The 14,412-nt window shown below is 47.5% G+C and overlaps 1 protein-coding gene across 5 annotated transcripts in view; it reads right to left on the bottom strand.

Moving 5' to 3' along the window:
* ADGRB1 (adhesion G protein-coupled receptor B1) overlaps nt 1-14,412 on the bottom strand; it is a 680,829-nt gene that overhangs the window by 88,994 nt on the left and 577,423 nt on the right. For all 5 annotated transcript variants that reach the window (XM_063921150.1, XM_063921151.1, XM_063921152.1 and 2 more), the window contains 3 exons: nt 4,843-4,946; nt 3,960-4,062; nt 1,072-1,222 (listed from right to left, as the gene is read on the bottom strand). In XM_063921150.1, the coding sequence (XP_063777220.1) occupies nt 1,072-1,222; nt 3,960-4,062; nt 4,843-4,946 (358 nt within the window). The remainder of the gene's footprint in view (nt 1-1,071; nt 1,223-3,959; nt 4,063-4,842; nt 4,947-14,412) is intronic.

The following is a 14,412-nucleotide window of genomic DNA, read 5'->3' as shown; positions in this document are numbered from 1 at the left end:
GCAGTTCAGACCTGATCGCTGCTGTGCGTTGGATCAGGTCTGAATTAGGCCCTCTGTACACAGTTATATTTATGTGGTTTTATATATACATTTTATATATAATATGTATATATAAACCACATATATAAAAATGTATACAGAACAATGTAAGTCCTATATACACATTTTATTCAGTTTAGAAGCTTTGGCAGGCTGGAGAATGGCACACGACTGCCCACGTCACACAGTAATAGGAGACTAGTGTTAAGCAATAGCATGACTGAGTATGCACAGAACCCAATACATAAGGTTTCGTTTTTGGAGTTCCGAAAAACGACGCCTTTTGGAACGTCGCAGGAACAGCGTGTTACCGCAACCGCTGTTCCTTTGAAGTTTCTTGCTGAATAGTGTTAAATTGAAAAGTGGAAAAAAAATGATCAATAATGATCGGGACAATATCAAAATTTTTGCTGAATAGAGTACGTAATGCCGACGCTTTGTGTCAGCACTGTATATGTTCAACATACCCGATACAAAGAAAGTTACTGTATTTGAACTAGTCCCAGTATGTCCTTCATTCTCTGGCTGTTAGCGCGTACAGGAACGGACGGTTGTACAATACCAGACACAAGGCCTCACTGGTCCAGGCAAAAACATCCGGCCAATTAGCGCACAACACAAAACTTTTTAGTTTTCCGTACAACGTCCCTGTTCTGCTCACTCCGCACCTCTCATCTGCAGTACGGAATTTCCATTGCATTGGGGCAAGCATCAGACGTGATAAATGGAACATTGGGCAGTACACACGTATATACTCACAAGATACAAGTCTATCAGTTTTCATTACCTTATTACCCCTAACGTACAACCCCTACGCTGATGAGATACGGCCTTCAATCCGCGGTGAGGCCTTCTCCTATTTGCGGAGCACTAAACGTTGGGGTTGCGCCAGAGTCTGCTGCGCATATGCAGGTCTCCAGGAACATGCTAATGCAACGCCAACGTGGGGCTCCAGAGTGGGGATTATATGGGAGGCCATCATTATAGATAAGCCAATGCCTAACACTATGAAGAACAGACAAGGAATCTCACCCCATCCCAAGCACAGGAAACGCTTTCGGATGATCCTGTTGCGGAGCCGCCCCGTCACGGCCATGTAGGATTGCCAGGCTTCTGTCAGCACCCAGCAGAAGGAGGACAGGAAGAAGAAGTGGAGGAAGGCGGCCACCAGGGTACATATTACCTGCGTTACAAAGAGGTAAATTCAGAGAAACAGCAGCTGCAAAGAGCATTTCCCGGTATGTACTATAACCACCAGCCAGTGTTTCCCAACTGCAGTCCTCAGTGACATCTGACAGTGCATGTTTCCCAGATCTCCTAGTTGGTGCACAGGTGTATTCATTACTGATTAACACATTGGAAGCTAAGTACTTCACCTGTGATATTGAGGAAATCTGTAAAACCTGCACTGTTTGTGGCCCCTGAGGACTGGAGCTGGGAAACACTGCCATAGACTTTACCAGGAGACATGGTGAGCAGAGGAGTCTCATTACAGGATGATGTAAGTGTCTATGATCTGGGAGGTGGCAGCAGCGCAGCATCTGATTCCTCATCCAGACAAAAGCACTGTCCCCAGCTCTCATTCAGCACTGACCTGCCCTGCCTTCCATGGTCACTTACCTTCCCTGCCTTCCATGGTCACTTACCTTCCCTGCCTTCCATGCTCACTTACCTTCCCTGCCTTCCATGGTCAATTACCTTCCCTGACTTCCATGCTCACTAACCTTCTCTGACTTCCATGATCAATTACCTTCCCTGCCTTCCATGCTCACTTACCTTCCCTGCCTTCCATGGTCACTTACCTTCCCTGCCTTCCATGGTCACTTACCTTCCGTGCCTTCCATGGTCACTAACCTTCCCTGCCTTCCATGGTCACTTATCTTCCCTGACTTCCATGCTCACTAACCTTCCCTGACTTCCATGGTCACTTACCTTCTCTGACTTCCATGCTCACTAACCTTCCCTGCCTTCCATGGTCACTTACCTTCCCTGCCTTCCATGGTCACTTATCTTCCCTGACTTCCATGCTCACTAACCTTCTCTGACTTCCATGGTCACTTACCTTCCCTGCCTTCCATGGTCACTTACCTTCCCTGCCTTCAATGGTCACTAACCTTCCCTGCCTTCCATGGTCACTTATCTTCCCTGACTTCCATGCTCACTAACCTTCCCTGACTTCCATGCTCACTAACCTTCTCTGACTTCCATGCTCACTAACCTTCCCTGCCTTCCATGGTCACTTACCTTCCCTGCCTTCCATGGTCACTTATCTTCCCTGACTTCCATGCTCACTAACCTTCTCTGACTTCCATGGTCACTTACCTTCCCTGCCTTCCATGGTCACTAACCTGCTCTGTCTTCCATGCTCACTTACCTGCCCTGCCTTCCATGGTCACTTACCTGCCCTGACTTCCATGGTCACTAACCTGCCCAGATTTCCCTTCACTTACCTGCCTTTCATGCTCACTAACCTGCCCTGCCTTACATGCTCACTTACCTGCCCTGCCTTTCATGCTCACTTACCTGCCCTGCTTCCATGCTGACTTACCTGCCCTGCCCATTACTTAGTCTCTTTCTCTATAACTAAGAGTGTGGGAAACTGTATAGCGGTGGCACACCGGCGGGGACACTTACCAGCATACCATATAATGATAATGGGTGACTGTCCTTAATACTATATATTTATGTCACTGCAACACTTCCTTTTATATTTTGCTGCAATCCTTCCCCCCTTCTTACTCATTAATTAAAATACTGTATATTGTAGCTACTATGCACAAAATGTAAAAGTTGGTGGCACTTGTAAATGGAGGAACAAATACATTCCAGACTTCGGGCTACCTGTCTGGGTGTAGGAAGTGAGGCACGAGGCACAGTAACTAGAATTTGTAGAATGTGCTGGGAGCTTATTATAGCGTTGCCACTAAGTGGTGACTCCTCGTTTCTCTGACTTAAGCGTAGATGTGGTCTCTCGAGCAAGATGGACTTCCCCTTTAATTACTGTATTACTAAGGAAGGTTACTAAGTCCAGCCCTTCATCTGCCCAGGGCCCACGTTCCTCTCAGTGGGGCTTCCAGACATTGGCGAAAGGCTCCAAGAACAAAATGTGCTTAGTGATCCCCAGCGCAGATCAGCGTTAACCGACTGCTTGTTTTAATTAGATACATTCTAAATCTCTGGCAAGCCCGTGGCTCATGAGGACGGATTTGGACATATCTGCTCGTGGCTGCTAAGTTTAATTAGATGTATTCGGAAATGTCTCCGTCGTGATTTAGCCTGATGCACTATGAACCTCGGAGCAGGCAAGCACGGCACAAGTGTAGCACCGACGTGTGAGATACAGGATTCTATACAATAACGCAGTTCTGACACCACTCATTGTGCTTCCACGGGGGGCAGATCTGGCTAGTGACCCCACCAGGCTAAGCAGAGTATAAACTATTGTCTGTCGCTTAGTGGCGGTTATTCATGAGCTGTTATCAAACCAGAAAAAGTTAACAGTCGGGCAAAACCATGTGCACTGCAGGTGGGGCAGATGTAACACGTGCAGAGAGATTTAGATTTGGGTGGGGTATATTGTTTCTGTGCATGGTAAATACTGGCTGCTTTATTTTAACACTGCCATTTAGATTTCAGTTTGAACACACCCCGCCCAAATCGAACTCTCTCTGCACATGTTACATCTGCCCCACCTGCAATGCAGCATGTGGTGTTACCCAGGTCTCTCTGCACGTGTTACATCTGCCCCACCTGCAGTGCTGCATGGTATTGCCCAATTGCTAACTTTTTTCGTTTGCTAACAACTCTGAATAACCCCCAGTGTGTACAGTAGCTAGCTTCCCTCAGATGGGGGTGAGGAAATAACACTGAGACGCTCTGGATGAAATATTGTCACAATGTCAGTGAGTGGATGTACCTACCTTGTTTCTGGTCTGTGTCTGCCCCACAAGTATTAAGGCATTTGAAGAAATGATGGACAAGCAGAAGTTGATTAATATGACAGAGCGTTCGGACCGAATATACCTGAAAGTGGAGACAGAAAATAGTAACAAATTAATATAAACACAGATAATTGTTTTTTTTTTAAAATTGAGAAAGATATTTGACCATGGTCAGAATCCAGCTCCAATATGTTTGAGCTTACTGGGATACACTGTAACAATCTTTAATGTCAATTATCATGGGCGTATCTCACTATTTACCTCTCTGGAGTCCAATGTTGCACCTCCCAGGTACACTGCTGTGATGAAACGCGTTCCCTTTAACCAATGTTGGAAGAGACCAGTAGTTTTGATGCACAGTAGTTTTGCGACAAAATAGAATTTGTGTATGGGCCAGTGACACACACGTATGGCAAAACGCATTTGTCATTCCCCAATGGGTTAAGCCATTGATATTATACCATCGGCGACTGTCCAACAATGGTGAAACCTCAGACTATTAGACCATCAATGGTCCCTCAAGGGGAGGGAGAAGTAACTGCACTTTGTACATATGGAGCCCGGCCTGCCCATCTATTTAATAGGATTAACTGAAGTGCTATCGGATTTAACCCCCTGCTGTAATGACTTAATCCCCCGCTGTATTGTTCTCTCTGTATTGTATTGCAGCTGAGAACAATAGATGAAAGGCTTATGCTAATAAACCTTGGTGCACCTAGGCACACCAAAGTAGGATAGATGAGCAAGGCTCCATCTGTATCTCATAACAGGTTCCAGTACACCTGAAAGGTGTCTATGGATCATATTCACAATTTTCGGTTGAATAACCAAAGTAGATTACTGATGGGAAGTCCCTACTCACCTCCACACAGAGACATAGATGATTATCAGAAGCAGGAGCGTGAGTGAGGAGACCCCGCAGCCGACGATGAGCGTGACGGATGGGACGAGAACCTTCTCCATATTCTGCAATACAAGAGGTGACACGTTTAGGACTGGGAAATGGGATTTGTTGGCCATGAGGTGACTTTACACCATCTGAGTGTGGTATATCTGCTGCATTTTAGCTTTTTATTTTATTGATCTGGGTAAGGCCTACGGAGTTGGATTTGGCCTGAAAAGGCGTCACACTGGCACATTCTTTGCTGCAACGTTTAGGGCCAGCAGCTAAACCGCTCCAGTGCTCCGCAGATACCGAATGCATGGGAAACCAACAACGACTGCTCAGACACAATCCCGAAACCTCTTTACCGGGCTGTTTTGCTGCTGCGCGAAACGCTCTGCTGTGACAGCACCGTAACGCAGCTTCAAGCGAAACGTTGCAACCATATTGTTGGGTTAAACATGTTTTCACAGTTCTAGATTAACACCTGTCAGTGCTGCTGGGGACAGAGATCATTATTTCGCTCCTACTGACTTGCAGCAAGTCAAAAAGTTGCCATACACCTGTATTAAATAAAATAAAAACAGATACAAATGTCTGTATTGCCTTAGACCACTGCTACCTGGGTAAGTGGCCGATTCAGTACATACAGACTTAGGGGTAAATTTACTAAGATTCGTATTTTCCCGTTTCAGGTCAAAGTTCAATCACGAATGACATCGAAAGTGTAAAACTGCAACTTTTTGAATTTATTACGACTAATTTACTAAGCTGTCGTATTCGGGTTTTTCTTTTGTTCCGATGTCGATGTCAGTCGTGGTTTTTTTTCTATTTTTACGGCAGTGATTAGCAAAACACTGCCGACTTTTTTACAATGAATCTCGGCCGGATCTGTGTGATCCGTGCTGGGGATTTTTTTTTTTGTTTTTTTTAAATTAAACACTGCAAAATATTTAAAAAAAAATTGCGTGGGGTCCCCCCTCCTAAGCATAACCAGCCTCGGGCTCTTTGAGCCGATCCTGGTTGCAGAAATATGGGGAAAAAAATGACAGGGGTTCCCCCATATTTAAGCAACCAGCATCGGGCTCTGCGCCTGGTCCTGGTTCCAAAAATACGGGGGACAAAAAGAGTAGGGGTCCCCCGTATTTTTAAAACCAGCACCGGGCTCCACTAGCTGGACAGATAATGCCACAGCCGGGGGTCACTTTGATATAGTGCCCTGCGGCCGTGGCATCAAAAATCCAACTAGTCACCCCTGGCCGGGGTACCCTGGGGGAGTGGGGACCCCTTCAATCAAGGGGTCCCCCCCCCCCAGCCACCCAAGGGCCAGGGGTGAAGCCCGAGGCTGTCCCCCCCATCCAATGGGCTGCGGATGGGGAGGCTGATAGCCTTTTGTGATAATGAAAAGATATTGTTTTTAGTAGCAGTACTACAAGTCCCAGCAAGCCTCCCCCGCATGCTGGTACTTGGAGAACCACAAGTACCAGCATGCGGCGGAAAAACGGGCCCGCTGGTACCTGTAGTACTACTACTAAAAAAATACCCAAAAAAACACAAGACACACACACACCGTGAAAGTATAATTTTATTACATACATACACACATACATACATACTTACCTTATGTTCCCACGCAGGTCGGTCCTCTTCTCCAGTAGAATCCAAGGGGTACCTGTTGAAGAAATTATACTCACGAGATCCAGGGGCCCAGGGTCCTCGGAGAAATCCTTTGTAATCCACGTACTTGAAAAAAAAAAAAAAAACGCTTACCCGAGCCACGCACTAAAAGGGGACCCATGTTTGCACATGGATCCCCTTTTCCCGACTGCCAGAAAACCCACTCTGACTGATGTCTAAGTGGGTTTCCTCAGCCAATCAGGGAGCGCCACGTTGTAGCACTCTCCTGATCGGCTGTGTGCTCCTGTCCTAACTGACAGGCGGCACACGGCAGTGTTACAATGTAGCGCCTATGCGCTACATTGTAACCAATGCTGGGAACTTTCTGCTCAGCGGTGACGTCACTTTAGGTCAACCGCAGGGCAGAAAGTTCCCACCATTGGTTACAATGGAGCGCATAGGCGCTACATTGTAACACTGCCGTGTGCTGCCTGTCAGTCAGGACAGGAGCACACAGCCGATCAGGAGAGTGCTACAACGTGGCGCTCCCTGATTGGCTGAGGAAACCCACTTAGACATCAGTCAGAGTGGGTTTTCTGGCAGTCGGGAAAAGGGGATCCATGTGCAAACATGGGTCCCCTTTTAGTGCGTGGCTCGGGTGTCCGATTTGTTATTTTTTTCAAGTACGTGGATTACACCTGGATTCCCCGAGGACCCTGGACCCCTGGATCTCGTGAGTATAATTTCTTCAGCAGGTACCCCTTGGATTCTACTGGAGAAGAGGACCGACCTGCGTGGGAACATAAGGTAAGTATGTATGTATGTGTGTATGTATGTAATAAAATTATACTTTCACGGTGTGTGTGTCTTGTGTTTTTTTGGGTATTTTTTTAGTAGTAGTACTACAGGTACCAGCGGGCCCGTTTTTCCGCCGCATGCTGGTACTTGTGGTTCTCCAAGTACCAGCATGCGGGGGAGGCTTGCTGGGACTTGTAGTACTGCTACTAAAAACAATATCTTTTCATTATCACAAAAGGCTATCAGCCTCCCCATCCGCAGCCCATTGGATGGGGGGGGACACCTTTGGGCTTCACCCCTGGCCCTTGGGTGGCTGGGGGGGGGGACCCCTTGATTGAAGGGGTCCCCACTCCCCCAGGGTACCCCGGCCAGGGGTGACTAGTTGGATTTTTGATGCCACGGCCGCAGGGCACTATATCAAAGTGACCCCCGGCTGTGGCATTATCTGTCCAGCTAGTGGAGCCCGGTGCTGGTTTTAAAAATACGGGGGACCCCTACTCTTTTTGTCCCCCGTATTTTTGGAACCAGGACCAGGCGCAGAGCCCGATGCTGGTTGCTTAAATATGGGGGAACCCCTGTCAATTTTTTCCCCATATTTCTGCAACCAGGATCGGCTCAAAGAGCCCGAGGCTGGTTATGCTTAGGAGGGGGGACCCCACGCAATTTTTTTTAATAAAATAACTTTCCCACCCCTTCCCACTGATATACATGCACGGATCTCATGGATCCCTGCATGCCTATCCAATCACGGAAAAAAAAAGTAGGTCTGTTTTTTTTTTAGCACTTTTTTACGAGTTGTAATTTTTCACGGCAGTGTTTGTTTTTTTTTTTGCTGTGCACTTCTTAGTAAATGACCGAGATTCATACTTAAACAGCCGCGTTTTTACCGATGGTGTATTCATTCGTGATTTTTTTCTTGGACTTCAAAATATTACGAATGCCCTCATCACTGCCGTGATTATTGCTTAGTAAATTACCGAGATGACACTTTGATGAAAAAACGGCATCTCGGTCAAAATCGGGAGCTTAGTAAATTTACCCCTTAGAGAGAGAAATCATTATTTTCTGCTTTAAGTGGCAAAGTCCAATTAAAGAAAACCATTATGATAGGGGAGGATGACGAGAGACTTCATGCTGTCACTCCGGAGATCTGGCTACATTCTATAGCGGCGGCACCCATCCTGTATAACACTTCACACCATACAGACGCAATAGACAGATATACCGGACTAGGAATAGACTAGTAGAGGTGATTGGCAGGTGATTCATTAAATGTCAGCACTTTGCTGCCCTTGTTATTAGTAAAAGTTCTTATCCCTCGCTAGTTCCCTGAGCACCCGTGAGCTCCTGGGGTCGCTAATGTCATGTTCAACCTTCCCAGATCTTATCTAACATTCCTGCCTCATGTGTTGGATGGTGTTATTGTATGTTACTTGTAATGTACCATCCTCTTACTACCGGATATATTGTCCATGTGTGGTGTGTTTCCTTCTTCATTAAACACATTTAAGGAAAACCTGTCTGTCCACCCCGCCCCTATAGAGTGTAATCTCACATCCTAACCCACCGCTCTGTGCTCCTCACTCACTGTCTCTCCTCTGTGTCACCCCTGTCTGTCTACCCCTCCCCTAGAGAGTGTAAGCTCTCATCCTAACCCACCGCTCTATGCTCCTCACTCACTGTCTCTCCTCTGTGTCACCCCTGTCTGTCTGTCCCTCCCCTATAGAGTGTAAGCTCTTAATCAAACCCACCGCTCTATGCTCCTCACTCACTGTCTCTCCTCTGTGTCACCCCTGTCTGTCTGTCCCTCCCCTATAGAGTGTAAGCTCTTAATCAAACCCACCGCTCTATGCTCCTCACTCACTGTCTCTCCTCTGTGTCACCCCTGTCTGTCTGCCCCTTTCCTATAGAGTGTAAGCTCTTATTCTAACCCACCGCTCTATGCTCCTCACTCACTGTCTCTCCTCTGTGTCACCCCTGTCTGTCTCTCCCTCTTCTATAGAGTGTAAGCTCTCATCCTAACCCACCGCTCTATGCTCCTCACACACTGTCTCTCCTCTGTGTCACCCCTGTCTGTCTGTCCCTCCCCTATAGAGTGTAAGCTCTTTATCAAACCCACCGCTCTATGCTCCTCACTCACTGTCTCTCCTCTGTGTCACCCGTCTGTCTGCCCCTTTCCTATAGAGTGTAAGCTCTTATTCTAACCCACCGCTCTATGCTCCTCACTCACTGTCTCTCCTCTGTGTCCCCCCTGTCTGTCTTACCCTCCCCTATAGAGTGTAAGCTCTTATTCTAACCCACCACTCTATGCTCCTCACTCACTGTCTCTCCTCTGTGTCACCCCTGTCTGTCTGTCCCTCTTCTATAGAGTGTAAGCTCTCATCCTAACCCACCGCTCTATGCTCCTCACACACTGTCTCTCCTCTGTGTCACCCCTGTCTGTCTGTCCCTCCCCTATAGAGTGTAAGCTCTTAATCAAACCCACTGCTCTAGGCTCCTCACTCACTGTCTCTCCTCTGTGTCACCCTTGTCTATCTCTCCCCTATAGAGTGTAAGCTCTCATCCTAACCTACCGCTCTATGCTCCTCACTCACTGTCTCTCCTCTGTGTCACTCCTGTCTGTCTGTCCCTCCCCTATAGAGTGTAAGCTCTCATCCTAACCCACCGCTCTATGCTCCTCACTCACTGTCTCTCCTCTGTGTCACCCCTGTCTGTCTGTCCCTCCCCTATAGAGTGTAAGCTCTCATCCTAACCCACCGCTCTATGCTCCTCGCTCACTGTCTCCCCTCTGTGTCACCCCTGTCTGTCTGCCCCTCCCCTATAGAGTGTAAGCTCTGATCCTAACCCACCGCTTTATGCTCCTCGCTCACTGTCTCCCCTCTGTGTCACCCCTGTCTGTCTGTCTGTCCCTCCCCTATAGAGTGTAAGCTCTCATCCTAACCCACCGCTCTATGCTCCTCACTCACTGTCTCTCCTCTGTGTCACCCCTGTCTGTCTGTCCCTCCCCTATAGAGTGTAAGCTCTCATCCTAACCCACCGCTCTATGCTCCTCGCTCACTGTCTCTCCTCTGTGTCACCCCTGTCTGTCTGCCCCTCCCCTATAGAGTGTAAGTTCTGATTCTAACCCATCGCTCTATGCTCTTCACTCACTGTCTCTCCTCTGTGTCACCCCTGTCTGTCTGTCTGCCCATCCCCTATAGAGTATAAGCTCTCATCCTAACCCACCGCTCTATACTCCTCGTTCACTGTCTCTCCTCTGTGTCACCCCTGTCTGTCTGCCTCTCCCCTATAGAGTGTAAGCTCTCATCCTAACCCACTGCTGTATACTCCTCACTCACTGTCTCTCCTCTGTGTCACCCCTGTCTGTCTGCCCCTCCCCTATAGAGTGTAAGCTCTCATCCTAACCCACCGCTCTATGCTCCGCACTCACTGTCTCTCCTCTGTGTCACCCCTGTCTGTCTGTCCCTCCCCTATAGAGTGTAATCTCTCATCCTAACCCACCGCTCTATGCTCCTCACTCACTGTCTCTCCTCTGTGTCACCCCTGTCTGTCTGTCCCTCCCCTATAGAGTGTAAGCTCTCATCCTAACCCACCGCTCTATGCTCCTCACTCACTGTCTCTCCTCTGTGTCACCCCTGTCTGTCTGTCCCTCCCCTATAGAGTGTAAGCTCTCATCCTAACCCACCGCTCTATGCTCCTCACTCACTGTCTCTCCTCTGTGTCACCCCTGTCTGTCTGTCCCTCCCCTATAGAGTGTAATCTTATCCTAACCCACTGCTCTATGCTCCTCACTCACTGTCTCTCCTCTGTGTCACCCCTGTCTGTCTGCCCCTCCCCTATAGAGTGTAAGCTCTCATCCTAACCCACCGCTCTATGCTCCTCACTCACTGTCTCCCCTCTGTGTCACCCCTGTCTGTCTGCCCCTCCCCTATAGAGTGTAATCTCTCATCCTAACCCACCGCTCTATGCTCCTCACTCACTGTCTCTCCTCTGTGTCACCCCTGTCTGTCTGCCCCTCCCCTATAGAGTGTAAGCTCTCATCCTAACCCACCGCTCTATGCTCCTCACTCACTGTCTCTCCTCTGTGTCACCCCTGTCTGTCTGTCCCTCCCCTATAGAGTGTAAGCTCTCATCCTAACCCACCGCTCTATGCTCCTCACTCACTGTCTCTCCTCTGTGTCACCCCTGTCTGTCTGTCCCTCCCCTATAGAGTGTAAGCTCTCATCCTAACCCACCGCTCTATGCTCCTCACTCACTGTCTCTCCTCTGTGTCACCCCTGTCTGTCTGCCCCTCCCCTATAGAGTGTAAGCTCTCATCCTAACCCACCGCTCTATGCTCCTTGCTCTCTTTCTTTCCCTTCTGTGTCACCGCTGTCTCTCCCCTCTGTGTCAATCGTCTCTCTGCCCCTCCCCTATAGATTGTAAGCTCTAACGAGCAGGACCCTCCTCACTCATGTGCTTTTGCCCCCTATACTATCATTTCCTCCCCATTACCAGCAGCTGCCCCTAACCTTTAGGCTCGCCCGGTGTTGCTTTTGTGGGTATTTTGACTACAAGTTTAGAAAAGATCTTGTAGCATTTATCTTACTACATTCATGTGTACTATTAGTCTTTTGCACTAGTTTCTTGTTATGTCTGCACTATGTTCTGATTATATAGTGTGCAAGGTGCTGCGGGCCATCTTAATAAAAGTTGATGATAATAATAATAATAATTATTATTATTATTATTATTATTATTATTATTATAAGGGTGCGGTGGGTTCCGTCTATCAGGATTGGCCGGTGCAATGTGCGCCACCTCCCCTGTAATTGCCTCCTAATAGATAATCACTGTACTGCAGCGTCTTGTTGTGAGAATGTTTCATCATTATATCAGGAACGGGAGGGAGGTGGGAGCGTCACCGCCAGCTGCCTTTTATTTGTCATCTAGTTAAGATATAAAATTGTGGAATGATATTGTACTTGTGTTCCCGCGACAAGCTCCTCTGCATTACAAATGATCGTGCGTGGGGGAGACACAAGTGCGAACAGCAGGTGAACGCCTCACAAGTCAAACAAATGCAAATTCACACATTCCCTGCAAACAGCCTAGACAAGCATTGAAAATGCACCGCGGCTTCCTTCTCTCCCAGGATTACTTCCAGGGAAAACAGAGGTTTATTTTACAATTCCACACAACCCACCCAGGTGTGTATGCCGAAGAGAGACCCTGGGAAGAGATCAGCAGGGATCAGACGCCGCAAATCCCCTCGAGAGACTCACAAGCCACAGAGACACAGGGACTGTCAAGTACAGGGGGAACATCGGGGCCAAATAATGAGGTTTGGGCAAAGAGAGGATTATTAGATCTGCAGCATTATAAAATATTAATGAGTATGGAAACCAGGCTCAGACCTCACAGCTCTTTATAAGAAAGAAAACAGTTCTCTGTCCGTCCGTGGAATACAGAACATTCAGTCTGGGTTAGTTGCACTTTAGTCTTTAATTCAAATACAAACCCACATAACTACATATGACAAACAGGAGGGATAGTAGAACTAACACAGGAATCTGAGCTGAACACTCCAACTAACAAGTAGATATGCAAGAACAATGGGGGTAATTCTGAGTTGATCACAGCAGGAACTTTATTAGCAGTTGGGCAAACCCATGTGCACTGCAGGGGAGGCAGATGTAACGTGCAGAGAGAGTTAGATTTGGGTGGGTTATTTTGTTTCTGTGCAGGGTAAATACTGACTGCTTTATTTTTACACTGCAATTTAGATTTCAGATTGAACACACCCCACCCAAATCTAACTCTCTCTGCACATGTTACATCTGCCTCCCCTGCAGTGCACATGGTTTTGTCCAACTGCTAACGAAGGGAGTAATTCCAAGTTGATCACAGCAGGAAATTTTTTAGCAGTTGGGCAAAACCATATGCAGTGCAGGGGAGGCAGATATAACATGTGCAGAAAGAGTTAGATTTGGGTGGTGTGTGTTCAATCTGCAATCTAAATTGCAGTGTAAAAATAAACCAGCCAGTATTTACCCTGCACAGAAACAAAATAACCCACCCAAATCTAACTCTCTCTGCAGATGTTATATCTGCACCCCCCTGCAGTGCACATGGTTTTGCCCAACTGCTAAAAAATTTCCTGCTGCGATCAACTTGGAATTACCTCCAAAGTTACTGCTGCGATCAACTCAGAATTACCCCCAATATCTCCATTGGACATTGCCCCTGGTGGCTTTGTCTCTAATAATGTGATATATGACGCCTGTATACTGTGTATTACTGGAGCTGTATACTGAGCACAATGTGACTAGGACACACCAGGAGACTGCGCTGAGTAATGTGATATATGACCCCTGTATACTGTGTGTGACTGAGGCTGTATACGGAGCACAATGTGACTAGGACGCACTAGGAGACTGCACTGAGTAATGTGATGTATGACACCTGTATACTGTGTGTGACTGAGGCTGTATACGGAGAACAATGTGACTAGGACGCACCAGGAGACTGCGCTGAGTAATGGGATATATGACACCTGTATACTGTGTGTGACTGAGGCTGTATACGGAGCACAATGTGACTAGGACACACCAGGAGACTGCGCTGAGTAATGTGATATATGACACCTGTATACTGTGTGTGACTGAGGCTGTATACGGAGCACAATGTGACTAGGACACACCAGGAGACTGCGCTGAGTAATGTGATATATGACACCTGTATACTGTGTGTGACTGAGGCTGTATACAGAGTACAATGTGACTAGGACGCACCAGGAGACTGCACTGAGTAATGTGATATATGACACCTGTATACTGTGTGTGACTGAGGCTGTATACGGAGCACAATGTGACTAGGACGCACCAGGAGACTGCGCTGAGTAATGTGATATATGACACCTGTATACTGTGTGTGACTGAGGCTGTATACGGAGCACAATGTGACTAGGACGCACCAGGAGACTGCGCTGAGTAATGTGATATATGACACCTGTATACTGTGTGTGACTGAGGCTGTATATGGAGCACAATGTGACTAGGACGCACCAGGAGACTGCGCTGAGTAATGTGATATATGACACCTGTATACTGTGTGTGACTGAGGCTGTATACGGAGCACAATGTGACTAGGACG

Source organism: Pseudophryne corroboree, chromosome 5 (assembly GCF_028390025.1).
Source record: "Pseudophryne corroboree isolate aPseCor3 chromosome 5, aPseCor3.hap2, whole genome shotgun sequence".
Taxonomy (NCBI): domain Eukaryota; kingdom Metazoa; phylum Chordata; class Amphibia; order Anura; family Myobatrachidae; genus Pseudophryne; species Pseudophryne corroboree.
This window is presented reverse-complemented; position numbering and strand designations above follow the sequence as displayed.